This window comes from Thamnophis sirtalis, unplaced genomic scaffold (genome assembly GCF_051295495.1).
Source record: "Thamnophis sirtalis isolate CommonGarterSnake01/CBP01778 unplaced genomic scaffold, rThaSir2_p1.2 scaffold_7, whole genome shotgun sequence".
Classification (NCBI taxonomy): domain Eukaryota; kingdom Metazoa; phylum Chordata; class Lepidosauria; order Squamata; family Natricidae; genus Thamnophis; species Thamnophis sirtalis.
The window spans coordinates 79,605,734-79,625,468 of NW_028261387.1; the positions used below are offsets into that span (position 1 = coordinate 79,605,734).

Sequence of the window (19,735 nt, forward strand, 5' to 3'; positions counted from 1 at the left end):
GGGCTGATTATCTGGCACCTCACTCTTGCTGGAGCTTCTTCCGGCCCTTGTTGGTGCTGGGTATGTGAGAGGGGGGGGGAGAGGGAGGGAGATATGTCAAAAGGGTTATGACAGCTGGGTAGGCGTGGCTAGGGTTGTCATGTGACTGGTGGGAGTAAATGACTTCGAGTTGGCCATGCCCACTCAGGTTTTGTGGCTCCCAGTGTTTTCTTTTCTGTGGCAAATGGGTCCAAATGACTCTTTGTGTGCTTAAGGTTGCACTTGGTCCAGTCCAATCCCCTGCTGCAGCAGAAGACTTTACATCATGTCAACAAATGGCTGTCTAACGTCTTCTTAAAAGCCTCCATTGATGGAGCATTTCTTCCTCCATTTCTTCTTCATAAAAACAAATGAATATGTTTCTGGGTATTAAAATCACAAGTCCTTTAACAATTCTAAAGCTCTTGGCTTAGCAGTTCTGTATTTTGGCTCCTGTACCTAGCCATGCAAATTAGAAGGTAGGAGCAAGGGGAAGCCAAGTATATCTTTCCAGAGTACACAGATCACTTTTTGAAGCAGAAGCCAGAAATACATCGCTTCTTTCACACTTCCTGTGAATAAAAAAGCCTCTGGCACAAGACATATACAGAAATTGCTCACAGTTGCAAGACCCTGATTATGATCAACAGAGAACTGGCTCTGCACTTCCCTTTGGAAGATCCTTAAATTACTAAGTTTTTTTTTTTTAAACCCAACCACCTAACTTCATGCTGCCAGTTGCTGCTTTTAATTGTTTTTTTAAAACATTCCTTTTCCAAATGTGTTTGCCCTCTCCAAGAAACTGGATGAAAATTACATGCTGCAGACCATTCTGAGTGGAATTTAAAAAAGAGAGAGAGGGGGAAAGAGAGCAAACATTGTTTCCAGCCAATAGGCTGGGATTATATATTATGAAACCATGTTGTAATTTTGTTATACAGAAATCGGATCCAGTGCCTTGTTTTGTATACTTTGTATAATATACTACTTGGCTGATTCACAGTAAGTTGTTTATATTCAGGAGGTTTGGACTGATTCACCCGAACCCATAGTGGAAATCGCAGGTGGGCCTGCCCACCCGCCTGACTCTATGCCATTTTATATAGGCATGTTTTTAAGCCGCATGCATGCGTGCAAGTTGCATGTGCAATCAAAACACATGGAGCATTGAGCAAAGAAGAATTGTCTTGAGTCATTTATAGAATATATAACATACCGTATTTTTCAGAGTATAAGATGCACTGGGGTATAAGATGCACGAAGATTTTGAAGAGGCAAATAAAAAAAAAGTTTTTGCACTCTCCCCAAAACAACCTATTTTTTGTGAAAAGGGGCCTGTTTTTTGTCAAAAAAGGGGCATGTATGGCCTTTAGGAGGCCTGTAGACTGCTCCTAGGGGCTAGTGGGGGCAAAAACCAGCAAGAAGTGGCCCATTTTTTTGCTCATTTCTGCCCTCCCCAGCCCCCAGGAGCACTCTGAAAAACTCCTAAAAGCTATGCACGGCCATTTTTCAAAGGGGGCGGGGTTTCTGGAGGCCAAAAATGCTGTATTCAGTGTATAAGATGCACTCAGCTTTTTACCCTCTTTTTTGAGGGAAAAGGGTGCGTCTTATATTCTGAAAAATATGGTAGTTAATGTATATAAATGATATAATAATGAATATCTCAGGAACTGCCACAAAGAAGAGGAGGGTCGATCTATTCTACAAAGTATCTGAACGCATGACAAGAAGCAATGGATGGAAACTAATCAAAGAGAGAAGCAACCTAGAACTAAGGAGAAATTTCCTCAGAGAACAATTAATTGGTGGGACAACTTGCCTCCAGAAGTTGGGATGCTCCAACACGGGAAGTTTGTAAGAAGTGAGTTGAAGCCACTTATCTGGAATGATAAAGGGATTCCTGCTTGAGTAGGGGGTTGGATTAGAGACATCCAAGGTCCCTTCCAACTCTATTTTTTCTGTTATTCTGTTAAATAGCAAACTTCTTTTATTAAGAGCCATGGTGGTGCAGTGGTTAAGTGCAGTACTGCAGGCTATGTCTGCTGACTGCCGGCTTCCTGCAATTTGGCAGTTCTAATCTCACCAGGCTCAAGGTTGACTCAGCCTTCCATCCTTCTGAGGTGGGTAAAAGGAGGACTCAGATTGTTGGGGGCAATATATGTTGACTCTGTAAACCGCTTAGAGAGAAAGCAGTATATAAATCTAAGTGCCATTGTTATTGCTATTTTTAAAATATTGCATTACAATTGTCCAGATTCACGCACGGCTCGCTAATGGTTAAATGATTGCAGAGTTCACTTTGCGGCCATTGTGTTCATTTAATGATTGCACCAAACATCGTAAAATTGGGTTTATTTATTTATATTTATATTTCATATATCTTGACTGCCCATCTCCCTGGGTTGGTCATGAGGGTGCCTTAACTTATGACAATCATGCTTTACGATGACAATTTGGGGTTCATTGCAGTCGTATTACTGTATGTCAGGCCTGCAATTATATTCCTTTTAGAATTTTGGCCTGCCACACTTTCTCTTATATCATTATGCTGTTTCTTTAGTATAGTTGATGGGAGGGGGGAATAGACAGGAGTGAGATTGTGGAATGTATTGTTTTCATTCTTTACTAGAAGCCAAGGTCATCCTTTGTCTCCTCACCAGTACACCTGACCAGAAGAAGCTGGGTGTGGATGCCAGTGTGGAAGAAGAAGATTGGACCATGTGATGGATTGTGGGTGTGGGGACAAGATCATGAACTTTTAACTGGGTGGAATTCTGATGTCATTTCCAGTATTGGGATTCCATAGCACGATGCCAACATGTCTGTCTTATTAAATTGGAACTTTAAGGATCGTTTTGCCTTGGTCTCTGATTTAATTCTGCATGATATTTGGAACGGTGACACTGTAACATATTTCTCCCTATGAACAAACTCATTCCATCCTTAGGGAAGGATTGCTGCTGTGTTTAAAATGGACTAGTTCCCAGTGCTTTTCACAGGAGGGGGGAAAAACAAAAAGTTTCACAAACCAGTTTCTTAGTGCCTTTTGACCCAAAGGTGCTTTTTTTCAAGAGGCAACTTATTGTTGCCTCTTGGACCAAAGCACCTTTGGGACAACCATGACCTGGATGACTGAGAATCTCCATAGACATAGTGCCTTTTGAGTTTGCCATTCTATAATTAAACACATTTGAAAGCAGTTGCCCATAAGCATCTCATCATCAGAAGACACTATTACTGCTGAGATCACTCTCATTCTCCTTTTTTTAAAAAAACACAAATGAGCAACTTTTACCTCCTAGCACCATTATGTTATCGGGCAGATGAAATGCTTTTCGGAAGAGCTGGATAATTAAGAGGAACAAAAGAGGAAATACGCTATAAAGTCACTTTAGAGCACTGGAACTCACTTCACTTACACTAAAATATTCAATTTATGGGCCATTTTGAATCCATTGGTAATTTACTGCCCTAAGTGCAGAGGAGATTTTAATACAAGCCTATTTTCCCTCTTGCTTTTGCTAGCTTTCTCTCACCCACCCACCCCTTTGTTCTTCATTCTGCAAGGAAGGTGAGCAAATATTTCATATATGAAACCAAGCCTACCTTTTTTTAACAGCTGCAACAGTTTTTGGACAGCTGCAATAAAGTGGGAAGCTCCCTGTATTCCTCTTTGGCAGAAACCCCATTTAAGTGAGTTAAGCAAGTTCATAATATTTAAAATTAGAGCTTGTGAACATGGGAACTTCCCATCTAGGAATTCTTGAACCAGGTTTCTTCCATCAAAAAAATCACTACAATATCCCAGCAGTGACAAGCCCTTACTATATGTTCCTGGGTGTTGGTCCAGCAACATCTGGCAGGCCACAAAGTTTGCCAAACTTTGCTCTGGTGCTTGCCCTAAGAGCAACTGTGCCAGTGGTGGGTTCTGGATCCCGTTCCAACCAGTATGGTTGGAACGGGCCCGGCATCATCCACATGGACACGCGCAGTGTGCGCATGCGTTGTCCGTCTAGCAACGCCTCCGCGAGCCTCTGCGATGCTCCAGCTGCTCAGCAGAGCATCGCGCAGGTGCTGTATGCGCCGTGCATGTGTGCGGAAGAGCCAAAGACTTTAAAGCCAGGTAAGGAGCGTGGGTGGGCAGGTAGGCCCTTCGGAGCACCGTACTGGAACAGTGCCAAAGTCCATTTATTTCAGTAATGCAATTTAAAAGGTGAAACTAATATATGAGACTCATTATATGCAAAGCAAGATAGTTCAAGCCATGATTTGTCATAATTGTGATGATTGTGCTTTACAACTCATGAAAACCCCAAATCCACAATCTCAGAAAATTAGAATATTGTGAAAAGGTGCAATATTCTATGCTCAAAGTATCCCACTCTAAGTAGCCAATTAAGCCATAACACCTGCAAAGGGTTCCTGAGCCTTTAAATGGTCTCTCAGTCTGGTTCAGTAGGAATCACAATCATGGGAAAGACTGCTGACCTGACAGTTGTGCAGAAAACCATCATTGACACCCTCCATAAGGAGGGAAAGCCTCAAAAGGTAATTGCCAAAGAAGTTGGATGTTCCCAAAGTGCTGTATCAAAGCACATTAATAGAAAGTTATGTGGAGGGTAAAAATATGGAAGAAAAAGGTGCACAAGAAGCATGGATGACCACAGCCTGGAGAGGATTGTCAGGAAAAGGCCATTCAAAAGTTTGGGGAGAGCCAAGGTGGCGCAGTGGTTAAATGCAGCACTGCAGGCTACTGCTAGATCAGCAGGTCAGCGGTTCAAATCTCACCGGCTCAGGGTTGACTCAGCCTTCCATCCTTCCGAGGTGGGTAAAATGAGGACCCAGATTGTTGGGGGCAATATGCTGACTCTCTGTAAACCGCTTAGAGAGGCCTGAAAGGCCTATGAAGCAGTATATAAGTCTACTGCTATTGCTAAGTCTACTGCTATTGCTATTGGGGACTTTCACAAGGAGTGGACTGAGGCTGGAGTCAGTGCATCAAGAGCCACCACACACAGATGGATCCTGGACATTGGCTTCAAATGTCGTATTCCTCTTGTCAAGCCGCTCCTGAACAACAAACAATGTCAGAAGCATCTTGCCTGGACTAAAAAAAACCAGCCTGGTCTGTTGTTCGGTGGTCCAAAGTCCTCTTTTCTGATGAGAACAACTTTTGCATCTCATTTGGAAACCAAGGACCCAGAGTATGGAGGAAGAATGGAGAGGCACACACTGCAAGATGCTTGAAGTCCAGTGTGAAGTTTCCACAGTCTGTGTTGATTTGGGGAGCCATGTCATCTGCTGGTGTTGGTCCATTGTGCTTCATTAAGACCAGGGTCAATGCAGCCGTCAACCAGGAGATTTTGGAGCACTTCATGCTTCCTTCCGCAGACGAGCTTTATGAGGATGCCGACTTCATTTTCCAGCTGCCCACACTGCCAAAAGCACCAAAACCTGGTTCAATGACCATGGGATTACTGTGTTTGATTGGCCAGCAAACTCGCCTGACCTGGACCCCATTGAAAATCTATGGGGCATTGCCAAGAGAAAGATGAGAGACATGCAACCAAACAATGCAGAAGAGCTAAAGGCTGCTATTGAAGCATCCTGGTCTTCCATAACACCTCAGCAGTGCTGATAGCTTCTATGCCATGCCTCATTGAGTCAGTAATTGCTGCAAAAGGGGCCCAAACCAAGTACTGAGTATATATGCATGCTTATACTTTTCAGAGGTCCGATATTGTTCTATGTACAATCCTTGTTTTATTGATTGCATGTAATATTCTAATTTTCTGAGATTGTGGATTTGGGGTTTTCATGAGCTGTAAGCCATAATCATCACAATTATGACAAATCACAGCTTGGACTATCTTGCTTTGCATGTACTGAGTCTATCTCATGTATTAGTTTCAGCTTTTAAGTTGCATTACTGAAATAAATGGACTTTTGCATGATATTCTAATTTTTTGAGTTTCACCTGTAAGATTTATTCATTTATCATCATAAACTTAGAATGCAGTGTTGCAGGCTAATTCAGTTCACTGCCAGGAGTTCGACCCTCACTTGTTCAAGGTTGACTCAGCCTTCCATCCCAGCCTTCCATCCTTCCATGATCAGCAAAATGAAGACATAGATTGTTAGGGGGCAATATGCTGACTTTGTAAACTGCTTAGAGGGGCTGTAAAGCACTATGGAGTAGTATATGTCTTAAGTGCTATTGCTATCATTATTATGTATAATCTTGAGAGGCAGAAGCTATTATTTGTGCTTGTAGAGACCAACTACAAAGTATCTTGTGTAAACAACTTTAACTTTCCTTTCCAGATTTGTGGCTCATGTAGGAATATTCTAGGTCCCATCTATTAGTTCATACTGTCCCCCTGTGGTCACAAGACTTACAAATTATTCTAAAATAGGATTTCCTAAATGCTGCTGATTTTAGGAATATCTAATCAGCCTAACATGGCAATTAGCTGAAGTGGATGGGTTGGAAATTGCAATTCCATTACAGCTACATGGCATGGGATACAGGAAAACTGAACCAATGCAATTAAAAGCCATTTAATTCCATTTAGCTATTTTGAAGAAGCTGTAGTTTGATAAGGCATGTAAGCCCATTCTCTATTCAGCCAGGAATCCAAATAGAGCATTCTGCTAACTCCTATTGTATTGCATTGGGAAAGACTCTGATGTTGGAATAGATTGAAGGCAAAAGGAGAAAGAACAGCTGATAGTTAGTGCCACTGATGCAATGAACATGAATTTGGTCAGACTCTGGGAGACAGTGGAGGACAGGGGTGGTGGGATGTTGTGGTCCATAGGGTTGCAAAGAATCAGACATAACTTAGCAACCGGATAACAATTGTGTTGCAAGATATCCCATGAAGGCCGTCCCAAGGTGCTTTTTCAGGAGGCAACTGGACTTATTTTTCTTTGAAGACATTTCACTTCTTATGCAAAAAGCTTCTTTAGCTCTGGCTGGATGATGGGGAATCAGAGGATTTATATTTCTTGCAGACAGCTGGTCATTTGCATTCTTTTAGAGTCCTTGAGGCCACTTGGAGGTTTATCTGTCTCCTTGGGGTTATCTGAGGATGATCTTAAACTGAAGGAATATAAATCCTTCCATTCCTCACCATCAAGAGCTGAAGAAGCTTCTTGGATGAGAAGCAAAACATCTTCAAAGAAAAACTAGAAAATATGGTTGACTCTTGAAAAAAAAAGCACCTTTGGGACAACCATGACCTGGATGACTAGAGAATCTCCATAGCATCCCATGAAGAAACATCCAACACCTTCCCAAACTAGTTTTACCATTAGGTAGTTGTGTTTTAACATTTAACCAATGTTTCCCCGTGAGTTAAAACCATTGTTTTTTTGTGATTTCAACCCAGGAACAATAGAGAATAGGTCATGCTATCTTCTGGGACTTCCTTCCAGGTTCCATACATAACAAGAACGATGAGCTCCCACTTTAGTTTCCCTTTATAAGTCTTATGACATAATCTCCAGTTCCCTGACCATCTAAATTTTCCTTCTTGGAATCTATTTCACTTGGTCTTAATCTTTTAAAAAGCAGAATTTAAGACCGGGCCCAGTACTTAAGTGGAGACTGACCAACACAAAAAGGAAGAGAACTTTTACTTCCTACCATTTAGAAAATAATTCAGAAAATATTCCTATTGATGCAGCCTCCATTTATCTCTGTGTTTTTTTAATCATGTCACACTGCTGACCTATATTCAGTTTGGGATCAAGTGCAATTGCAAAGTCACTTCATAAGTATGATTTATAGAAAGAGAATTAAGTATTTGTTGAATGGTATTATTTTCAGTACGTCAAGATGCCTTAAGAGACACTTCCATCCTGTTGTCCTCCAGTTCACAGAAGTGTTCTGTCAACTTGTGGAGCTTCCCTGACCTGCTCCCAGTTGCCATAGGTAGGGGGATGGGAAATTATGCCTCACAGCTGCACCAAGGAATTTACTCCTCAGTCATAACAAGATGCATTCTGGCTGACCCAAGTCAAGGCCATCTCCGTGGATACCAGCAATGCCTGGAAGGGAGTGATTGTAACCAGAGTGACACACTTTGGTGGGAGGGGGAAACAGGGTCAGAGGCAAAGCACGAAGGGTGTGAAGTCAGAGTTGATTTCACCTAGGTAATGCTGACCTGGTGCTCCTAATAAAAGATTGGATTTTTATTGCCGGATAGCTTGAGACTCTTTAATTGTGTTAGGGCACTGGTTGGATCAGAATGCTTGTCTATTAGAAGGGTCGGCAGTTCGGTGGTTCGAATCCCTAGCGCCACGTAACGAGTGAGCTCCCATTACTTGTCCCAGCTTTTGCCAACCTAGCAGTTCGAAAGCACATAAAACGCAAGTAGAAAAATAGGAGCCACCTTTGGTGGGAAGGTAACAGAGTTCCATGCGCCTTCGGCATTTAGTCATACTGGCCACATGACCACGGAGTCGTCTTCAGACAGTTCTGGCTCTTCGGCTTTGAAACGGAGATGAGCACTACCCCCTAGAGTCGGGAACGACTAGCACATATGGTCAAGGGGAACCTTTACTTTTATCTTACTTCTGTTGTTAAGTAAGACATTTACTGGTCAGAAGCCTGACACCCTTTTCTGCTGGCCTAATTATCTAAATTAGAATATTCATTTCATTTCAAACACACACGCACACACCTTTATTACACAGAATCAACACTGATGTAACAGCTCTATTCAGTTGATGGGTTGGTGCAGCAACATGAAATGCTTCTGATAGAAGATAAAGATTATGAAGTAGTGTTGCACAGATTTGAATGGGACACGGGATGGACAACTTTTAAATGTCCAGACATTGTTGGGCCCCAAATTCCAACCACTTGGAAGAATGATTTAAAATGGAATTCAGTTGCAAACATTCCTTGAGCTGGCATTTGTAAGAATAAAATCAAATTGCTTATTTTCAGTGTTCACTAGCAAGCATTTGTACAAAAAGGATTTACAGCTATTGGGAAATTAATGTCAACTAGCCTTGGGGTGCCCCCTTGTGGAATATATGAGACAGAGAGAAATGTCTAACATGAAATGATTCTGAAAAGCGAAATAGAACAACCTCCAAGGAACAAAATCTTTACTCAAAAAGAAATAACTTTTTCCAAAGTTCTTCCTATTATTTAATGGGAAAATAATTTTACAAAAGCCCAGGCCTTGGTGGCCCATTTTTCATCAAAAAAGGGGCATGGATATCCTTATGAAGGTTTATAGAATACTCCTGGGGGCGGGGACCAAAATTGAGCAAACACCAGGCCATTTTTTGCTCATTTCTGCCATCCCCAGCCCCAGAAGCTCTCTAAAAGCCTCCTAAAGGCTATGCATGGCCATTTTGGTGAAGGGGGCGGTTTCAGGAGGCAAAAAATGCTGTATTCAGCATATAAGCATCCAGATTTTCAACCTGTTTTGGGGGGAAAGGTGTGTCTCATACTCTGAAAAATACAGTAACTATTCAGAGAATTGGATATAAATCACAGAAAGAAACTGAAAGTTTCTGCCATGAAATCCACCTGAAGGAATAGAACCTCTTCAATTATTTTTATTTATTTATCTTTATTCTGGCTTATTTTTATAAAAAATATCTAGGTAGTAAACATATCAAATATTCCTTTTTCCTATGTTCCCCACAACCACCCTGAGGCAGTGGTGGGCTCTGGATCCCGTTGCAACCAGTAGGGTGCAACGGGGCCCAGGGTCCACCACATGAATGTGTGCAGTGCGCACGCACATGCATCCTTATCTCTTGCGACATCTCCGCAAGCTTCCGTGATCCTCCAGCTCCTTGGCGGAGTGTCACGCAGGCACCGTGCCCGGAAGAGCTCAAATACAGATAAGGCAGGCGGATGGGCCCTCTGGAGCACCGTACTGGAATAGTATCTGGTGCTCCAGACAGGCACCGGTACCCCCGTACCGGGGCGTATCACCTGCAACCCACAACTACTGAGGTGGGTTGGGCTGAGAGACAGCGACTGGCCCGAAATCACCCAGCTGGCTTTCATGCCTAAGGCAAGGCTAGAATTCACAGTATCCTGGTTTCTAGGCCAGCTACACCAAACTGAGTCTACTGTATCAAATAGTATTTCAAGGTAGCCATCCAATGCTTTCATTTAAATCTGAATCTAGCAAAACTGCAATGGAAATTTATGTTTCAAAAATCTTGAACATCTTTGAAAACAAGATCTTTAGCTAGAAATACAAAAAAGTTCTCCTATAATCAGTGGTGAAATTCAATTTTTTTACTATGGTTCTGTGGGTGTGGCTTGGTGGGCGTGGCAGGGGAAGGATACTGCAAAATCTCCATTCCCACCTCACTCTGGGGCCAGCCAGAGGTGGCATTTGCCGGTTCTCTGAACTACACAAAATCTCCACTACGGGTTCTCTAAAATATTCAAAATTTCCGCTATCGGTTCTCCAGAACCTGTCAGAACCTACTCCCTCCAGGCCAGCATCAAATCTAATTTACAAAAGCACATATAATTTGCACATAAGTTATTTAATGTGTTTTTCAAACTTGCATAGTTTTCAAACTCAGGTAGCATGGTTGAGAATTTGGGGAGTTGAAGTCCACTCAACTTAAAAGTGGACGAGTTTGAAAAACACTGTTATTAAACCACAGAGTACCTGAACATGGGGGAACTAACATGCAAGCCAAAATGCAGCATGCTGTGTTTCTGTTAGTGACCTGGCTGAACTAAGGCAAAATCTACAAGTTCTTTTTATATGATTGCTTCTTGAGAAAACACACATAGTTCCTAGTAGACCAGAGGAAAGACTTCCATTTCCAGTGGTGTCCATAGAATCTTGTTTCTTTTGTTAAATGAATGTAGCATCACAGCATAAACCAAACCTGGGCATTTTATGGCCCTGAGGCCACCTCTGCATTGTCTCGCTCATGTGAGGTCAATTGGAAGTTAGAAAATAAAATGTAAGTGCACCATGGGGGCGGGAGAAGAATGCACTCCTTTAGATCTGTGGTGGCGTAGTGGTTAGAATGCAGTATTGCAGGTTAATTCTGCTGATTGCCAACAGTTCGATTCTCACTGGCTCAAGATTGACTCTATCTTCCGAGATGGGTAAAATGATGACCCAGATTGTTGGGGGCAATAGGCCAACTCTGTAAATCGCTTAGAGAGGGCTGTATATAAGTCTAAGTGCCATTGCTATTTCGTCAGCTAGCAAGGCAACGTTTTGGCATCTATGACAGAAAAGTGGTGGTTGGGCTGAAGTGAGACTGTGCGCTCCCTTTTCCCTCAACATGTGGGTGCTATTCAGTGTATTGCTTCAGCCCTCCACAACAATCCCAATTTATCATGTGGTCCCTTGGAAATATTAATTGCTCACCCTTCGTGTAAAGTCTGCCTCTTCTGGACATAACTGACATCTTGCAATGCTCCAAAGTTGCCTTCATCAATGTGACTCCCCTTGCCTTCCACCACGAGCCACTGTTGATTTTTTTTCCACTCCCAATACATACACACAACCACAAAGTAAATATTCTTTGTAACCATGTGAAATACCGTATCTTTTGGAGTATAAGACATACCTTTTTCCCTCAAAAAGTGTGAAAATCTAGGTGCGTCTTATACACTGAATACAGCATTTTTGGCCTCCCAATACCCTGCCCCGTCACCAAAATGGCCGTGCATAGCCTTTAGGCGGCTTTCAGAATGCTCCTGGGGGCTGGGGAGGGGAAAAATGAGTGAAAAATGGGCTGGGTTTTTTGCTTGTTTTTGTCCCCCTCCCAGCTCCCAGGAGCTCTCTATAAGCCTCCAAAAGGCTATGCATGCCCTATTTTTTTGACAAAAAATGGGCCTGTTTTTGTGAAAAACAGGCCATTTTGGGGAGGTCTGCAGAGTGCAAAACCTTTTTTTAAAAATTTGCCTCTTCAAAATCTTGGTGTGTCTTATACTCCGGTGCGTCTTATACTCCAAAAAATATAACAGGAAACCATCTCTCTCAACTCGTAACTATGAATCAACATTCTCCCTATATGGTGCTTTTCAAATATATTCCGAAGACCAAAACAATAAAGGACCACAAAAGTATTTTCAAAACAAAAACCCAACCCTTCACATTTGTATTTATGAAACAAATTGCACTAAATTGAAAACACAGCATAAATTAAATGATTTTTATGGTGTCTACAGTTCAATAATGTAAGAATTTAACAATTATAAATCATGGTAGAAAGAAATAAATATAACAATTGTACCAGCATTCTCATCACTATTACCAAAAAGAAGAAAAGAAACACATAGTAGTATCCCATAGTTAATACTGATGGGCAAACCTATTTTGGAGACCAATGTTGTAATTTACAAATAACTACAAATAAGCAGCATCTTTTCCTTTTGACCTGGTTGGTACATCTTTGTCCAGAAAGGTTTAGTGGACTATGATTAAGGACTCTTTTGCAATATCCCATCAACAGCTTTCCTCTATCTGGACATCCTCCAGATGTATAGATCAGCTCAAAGAAGAACCAGACCATTGTGAGACCCTGAAGAAGTTGCTGCAAATATAACATCAGAAGTGTGAAGGAAAGGACTATTACTCCCTCCTGCAACCCGATCTAACTCTGATATAGACTAGAACAGTGTTGGCGAAACTTTTCGGCACCCAGAGCCAAAACGAGCAAACAAGCGCATACGCCACAAACCAGATCAGCAACCCGGTGCGCATGTGCATGCTGGGAAGATGATCTTCCGATTTCCGGCGGACCGTCCATTTGGTCTTCCGATTTCTGGCCCACATATGTGCACAAAGAGCAGCTGGCCGGTGCCGGAAACTGGAAGAGCAGCCACTTGAAACGTATGCATGTGCCGGGAAGATGATCTTCTGGTTTCTGGAACGTGAATGTGCAACGGCCACCCGGTCTTCCAGTTGCTGGTGCGCATGCACATGCGAAGACCAGCTGGCTCATGCGCATGTGCATTTCAGAAATCAGATCATCATCTTCCTGTGGCCGCTTTTCCAGTTTCCGGTGCTCCCGCACACGTGAAGACCAGCTGGTCAGTATGCTGGAACCTGGAAGAGCAATAGGCAGTAGTTCACATGCCCAGAGAGATGGCTCTGTGTGCCACTTCCAGCATGTGTGCCAAAGGTTCGCCATCACTGGACTAGAACAAGAGTCAGCCAGGGCCTTTCACAGAGACTTACAGTAGGACAGGAAAAAAAGCTTGTGCTGCACTAATTCCCGTGCTTAAAAGGGAAATGGGACTGGGAACCCTGACTAAGGTCTCTGTTCTTAATTTTATCTCCAATTCCGAAGCTTCCAAATGGCTGCACCAACAAAAAGAAAGATATGCTTTTAAAACCTGTAATTAAATGCAGTCCTGATCTGTTTTTTTTAAATTATTATTTCATTAAGCTCCATTACTTAAAAACAGAAAAAAAAAAAAGAGAGACAAGACTCATTGAAGGTTCAGGCAAAAATAGATCAGCCATCTTCCAAATGTATTCATCTTCAAAAATAGGCTATAAAAGTGCAAAACTAGGAAAAGAAATCTAGATTTTATGTACATATGGCTCAGCTTATGAACAGGAAAAGGGTAAATTTTGTACAATTTCCTGATACACAGCACTTCATTCCATTGCCAGTTTTATAGAGATGCATTTTTTTTTCACGCACAGAAAGTCAGAAAATTAAAACGCTTCCAAAGTTGCTTGCTGGGTGTGAAGAAAATTTCCAAGAATGTCTACCTAGCTTTTGCATATTTACATCTGATAGGAAACACATTCTCAACAGTGCAAAAAAGTATTTTTGAAACCATTTTTGTTCTGGAAACATGGGTATGTCAAACAGAAAATAACATTTAAGCTATTGTTATAAAAGCTTTTACAAAATGCTTGGAACATCCAGCTTCAACATGTACAATTCATTTTTTTCAGCCAGCAAATCATTTCTCCTATTCAATTTTCAGTTGTGTGCAGTTGGAAACAAACCAAAAAAAACCTTCTAGGGTTTTGAAAACAAAACAAAAATAGCAAACCATCTTTCCCCGTTAAATTTATCACTCAACTTTGGGCTGAACTACTTACGAAGTGTGGACAGACAAAAATTACCTCACAAGTCCCCTTTATACACACAATTTTGATTTTGGCAAACCGTGCTGGGCATATGCCTAAATTTTTCAAATGAGACCCAAATTGCACACGTAGCGTATATGGGAGAAGTGTGGCTGCAGAATCTCTTTAAGGAACCACAAGCCTCCAATTCAAGGCAACTCCTGTGTGCATCACAGTGTATCTAAAATTTTATCCTGACCCAAAGCAAACAATCTTTGAGATGGGGGCAAGGAGAGGAGAAAAGCAGAGCAACCTGTGAGAATCTTCATCTATGAAGCCATGTGAGGGAGGCAGATTGAACCTTCAGTTTGTCAAGTATATATATGTGTATGTATGTGTGTAGTGTATGTATGTATGTATGTGTGTATGTATACACATATACATACATACATACATACATACATACATACATACATACATACATGGTATTTGAGAGGAATCTTACCTTCCCTCTTAGGCATATGTACACAAGCTATTTACATCTATACATTTTTGCAAAATGATGCATGTGTAGAGGTGAAAATGGCATTTAATATAAGAAAAAGGGGTAAACTGAAATACCCTGAAGGCATACAGTTAGAAACATTCTGTGTCCATTGTAAGAGAGGAATTATCTTCATGTCAAAGGTCTGAGTAACTTTAATCCCTATACCAGAGGTCTCCAATCTTGTGAACTTCAATTCTCGAGAATTCTGGGAGTTGAAGTCCATAAGTCTTAAAGTTGCAAAGTTGGAGACCCATATCTTACACTGCCCAAGAGTGCAATCAATTAATCCCATTCCCTTATGGAAGTGAAAAATAAAAACAAGGTTCAATTTCAGGGAAAAAAAAAACATGTTTCCAAAGACAGCATGGTCTTTTTTGGTGCAGAATGTTCCTGATACAATCTGACAAGGCAATGATTGTGCTTAAAATGAACCTAAGTTTCATTTTGAAAATTATCTTTTTAAAGAAAAAAAAACAAAACCTGAAAATATTTAGAGAAAAAAAATAAAAACCTCTCTGTATTTCAACGAGGGAAACAGAATGTACAGCTTTACCTGAGATGCAAGGACTGCACATAACATCAGCAGCACTCACTTATGCAAAATATATATTTAAGTCGGATATTTGGTCTACAGTAATTCTAAGAAAAAAAATATTATTCAAGATTGGGAAAAGATACACGCACACACTTAGACAACACTGTCTTGGACAACAACGTTTTACATTGCGCTTCATCCAAACAGGATCAAATCTTCCATTACACAACTGTAGTGTTTTTCCTCTGTGCACAGTAAAATCACAGCTTAGTTTGTTAGCTTCCGTCATTCTATCAATTCTCAAGAGACGAACTGTAAGGGAATTCAAAGTCTGCGTCTTCATACCTGGAACACAGGAAAAAAAAAATATTTTCAAACGACTCACAACAGATGCAAAAACAAGTACTTTTTAGCATCGTTTCTAGACATTGTAAAGGGATTGATCTTCCTAAAGATTTACTACAAAAAGCAGGAAATATGGTATTGAGGTTTAGGTAAAAATATGACTCTTTGGGGTCGGATTTCATTTTACGTTACTGAAGGTTGCAACGGAAACTGGCCTGTGGAAACTATGATGTGTCGGTTGTAAAGTTACAGTATTTTCCAACAGTTACCTGCTGAGGCCCTGAAATCAAATCTAACAAGTTCTAGTTACAAACCTTAACCTCAAAACCATCTTAGGAAGAAATATCATTACTTTATGGTAAAACAAAAGACACAAATCATACATACTCTGGAAACTTAAATACATAACATTTCTGGGAAGCAAACAAAAAACAAAAAACACCAAACCCCACTCCAATTTTCAGATCATATTATCACATCACCATCGCTATAGGGTGTACATGTAGAGAAGTCCCACTAAGAACATTTACCTATCAGAACAGTTAATATGGCACACTTCCGCCTTAAACACTACCATCCAATAGGATCTTCCTGTTGAAGTCCGCCGGCAGCCTATGGAGCTGGCAGCAGAGTTGGACAGTGAGGAGGTTGGGGAGGAACATGGGCCAGTTCTGGAGTTTGGGGAAGGCTCGGGTGAGGACTCTGCGTCGGAGGCAGGGGGTGGGTGGGTGGGCAGGGCCATCTGGTAGGTATATGCTGCCTCCGGAGTCTGACATCAGCAGAGGAACATGGGGAGCCTGTTCCCAGTACGCGCATGCGCAGACTGCCAGAAGGCAAGAACCATTAAGACAATAGGGGCAATTCGGGAGTAAGGCTTGGAGGTGATTGGCCTCTCCCATAAGACATAAAAGAGGAGCAAACAGACGTGAGACTTTGCAGGTAGCAATTTTGTTCGTTCTGGTCGGTTTAAACTCTGAAGCTCCGTTTGACTCTATGCTCTGTTTGGCCTTGCAAAACTAATTGGCAATTAGGTCTCCGGCAGTGTTTCAGGGGAGATAAAGAGGGTCTTCAGTGTTAAGGGAGAAGTCTGCCTGATTTCAAAGGGAAGCGTTCTGACCTAGGCTTCCTGAGACAGTAAAAGAATCCTACGCTTAGTTCCAAAGCCCCTCTTTTTATTTAAACCGCTGTGACTTATGTTCATTCACAGCCCATAATGATTACAACCAGTCTGTGAAGAGTCCGACAGAAGTCTGCCAAAGTCTTTCAGGCAAGGCTGATAAGAACCCACTTTTCTCCAAGTGCTGGGATAGGGCGAGATGGACGAAAAGATTTAACGATGGACTTGGCTTTGGTGCCAGGCTTGTGATGTTTGTGGTTTTAATAGATAGGTATGATGTTGTTTTATTCCTAGTGTGGTTTCAACTGTTGGTTGGGAGCTGACAAGAGTTTGATATCAGATGGGCAAGCCATATAAATGTTTTAAATAAATCAGCATCGTGGTTCTTTCTTTTACTATAGCTGTATCTTGCCTGTAGAAGATTGTACTGCAATCAAACGCTGTTTGATACGTTAAAACAATCTTTGCCAGGATTTATCAAAGTATGGCCTCTAATTTGGGGGGGGGGGGGAGCAAACCAGTAAAGGCAGGGACAAATGACAGGCCTCATCCCTGTAAAATCTAAGCCAGCAGCCTGAAACTAATCAGTCTCAAAAGAGTCCAGCTCTCTAAAGTCCAGAACAGTATATTATGCGTCAAACTCTGTTCTCTGTCAGACCTGGTAGCCATCTTTTACCTTTGGGCCTTTTAGACCTGCCATTTTCTACTGTGGGAAAATGGGAGGTGGGGATTATATAGAGCCGTGATGGCTAACCTTTTTGTCATCGCGTGCCGAAAGCGTACTTATGTGCCCACACCCCTAATGCAATGTGTGTGCACCCATGCGCTCCGCCCCCCTGCACATGCATGTATCCCCCCCCATGCACACAACCCCGCACCCCATTTTGGGCCTAGCAGGACTCCCTGCAGCCTCCTGGGACCAAAAGGGGGTGCAGGGGGCACACCGTGCGGTTGATCTGAGCTAGGGCAACGGCTCACGTGCCCGCAGAGGGCTCCCTTCGCGTGAGACCTGTGGCATGCGTGCCGTAGGTTCGCCATCATGGATATAGAGTGTGGATGATATATATATATAGATATATATATATAGTCAAAATAGCATTCTTTCTCAGAAAGTCAAGGCCACCTTGCCCTGCAGCTGCGATGAGGTGGCTGGGAGGCATCTCCAGTTTTGGATGGTGCATTGATTGGATCATGTGATGGACATATGGGTGCTAGGTAGGGACTTGAACTTTCACTTGGGTGGGGGAAACCTGGAAACTTTTCAGATTCGGGTTTTCCCAGATGTGCCGATATGACATCTCTAATAAAATGGAACTTCGAGGAAACTCAGGCCTCTGAGTCTTCTTTCGTTAGAGGGGTGTTACTTGGAACCTTGACATTCTTTCCTACATGTTTCCTTATTCTTAAAGATAGCAATCGCATTAGCCCAGAATTACACTTTGTCTTCTTGAGCAACTCCTGTTATCCTTTTTGGCTATTTGGCAGCAGAACAACAACCGTGGGAGAAAAGATTTTAGTTGAATGCTCTTAAGACTGCTCTTTAAGTGAAGCAAAGATCTGAATAGAAGCCTAATTTAGATTCCGTCTCTCTCTCCCAGGAAGATATACTGAGAAACAAGCCTCTTAGGAACTATAGCAAGCATTGGGCAGTGATGTGTACTTGGAATTTTGGTTCAGCCAATATTTTCTTACCTAACAGAAAGTGAAAGCACAATAATTTTCTGGACAGGTTATTTTAATGCTATTTTAATCATTTGAGCCCCGCTTAACACATATTCCAGTTATTCCTCTTAACATTTTGCAAACTGGAGGCATAGAAATTGGGTCCTCCAATCTTAAAAATGGCTATTTGGGATATTTCAAAGGTTACTGCCAAAATCTAATTTTTAAAATATCAGTATAGGAAAATGTGTTAAATGTATGATCTTATTAGCTACATTTAATTGATTATTTCATTAACTTTCAAGTAAAGTCAAATATAATTTTGTTTTGGCTCGCCCGTACTTTGGAATACAGTTCTAGGATACTACTTGGGATCTAGGGTAACTTCATGATCTCCCCAAAATTACACACACTTTAAAATGGACAATTTACCTAAACCTTTAATCCCTCACCAGCTCAGTTTTCGCTGGCAGAGGGTTGCAGGAGGTTGTACCGCCCAAAAACAGAGATTGGAAGCCTGTTTTTGCTGGCAAAGCACTCAGGCCACCACAGGTGCCCCTTACATCAGTGATGTCGAGCTGGCCACGCCCCCCCTCTCCGGTTTCCCAGGTCCAACACAACCCTGATGCAGCCCTCAATGAAACAGTTTGACACCCTATAACTCCTGGAGAACCCAGTCAGCACAGCTATAGTAGAAACTGATGGAGCTGCAATTCAGCAAGACACAGTGACCAGAGGTGGTATTCACTTACTTTCCCTACCGGTTCACAAATGTGAGAGCTCGCTACGCATGCACATGCCCCATCGACACATGCGCATGGCTGTCCATGCACGCAGTTTGCTCTCATGTGTGGCTTGCACGCATGCGCATGGCTTAAACATGCCTAAAAAGACCGTCATAAATCTGGCGCGGGTGGGGCCACCTGCGATTTCAACTACTGGTTTGGGCGAACCAGTCCAAACCAGCTGAATACCTGATAGTGGCTCACGGGTCTTTCAGATAGCACTAAAAATGTAAAATATGTCCATTTGTGTATGAAATGTGCCTTACCATCTGTTGCAGCCAAATCATGTTTTCTTATCATTCAGGCGGCTGTGGGTATTGCCAATGAAGGACTCATAACTTCGCTTTTGCAGCAAGGTGTTAGATAGGTGTTGATATGACACCGGTCTTTTTCCTAGTAAGAAACATTACAACACATGAACAAAGGAATACAAATTAAGACAGGACCTATTCAGTGCAAGATACCTATATCCCAGCAACCTTAAACACTCAAAGAGCCACAAAGTTCACAACCGGAAGTTCCCCTGTTCAATTCTGGAGCCGAACCGGAAGTCCAGTTCCCCCACCACAGAATCTCCTCCTAGCATGCCATCCATTTTCCCCTACCTGTCCTAATTGAAAGGCCTATCAATTGTGGAGCCGATGGGAAACAGAGCCGCAGCAGAGGACCACATGC

At 42.1% G+C, this 19,735-nt stretch overlaps 1 protein-coding gene across 1 annotated transcript in view; it reads right to left on the minus strand.

The window, feature by feature from the left end:
• Positions 1-12,178: 12,178 nt before the first annotated feature.
• The window catches only part of ZNF217 (zinc finger protein 217), a 35,227-nt gene continuing 27,670 nt past the window's right edge, over positions 12,179-19,735 (minus strand). Inside the window, exons 5-6 of the mRNA XM_014066621.2 lie at positions 19,327-19,453; positions 12,179-15,496 (exon numbers count right to left, since the gene is read on the minus strand). Of these exons, the coding sequence (XP_013922096.2) occupies positions 19,344-19,453 (110 nt within the window). The 3' untranslated portion in view covers positions 12,179-15,496; positions 19,327-19,343. The remainder of the gene's footprint in view (positions 15,497-19,326; positions 19,454-19,735) is intronic.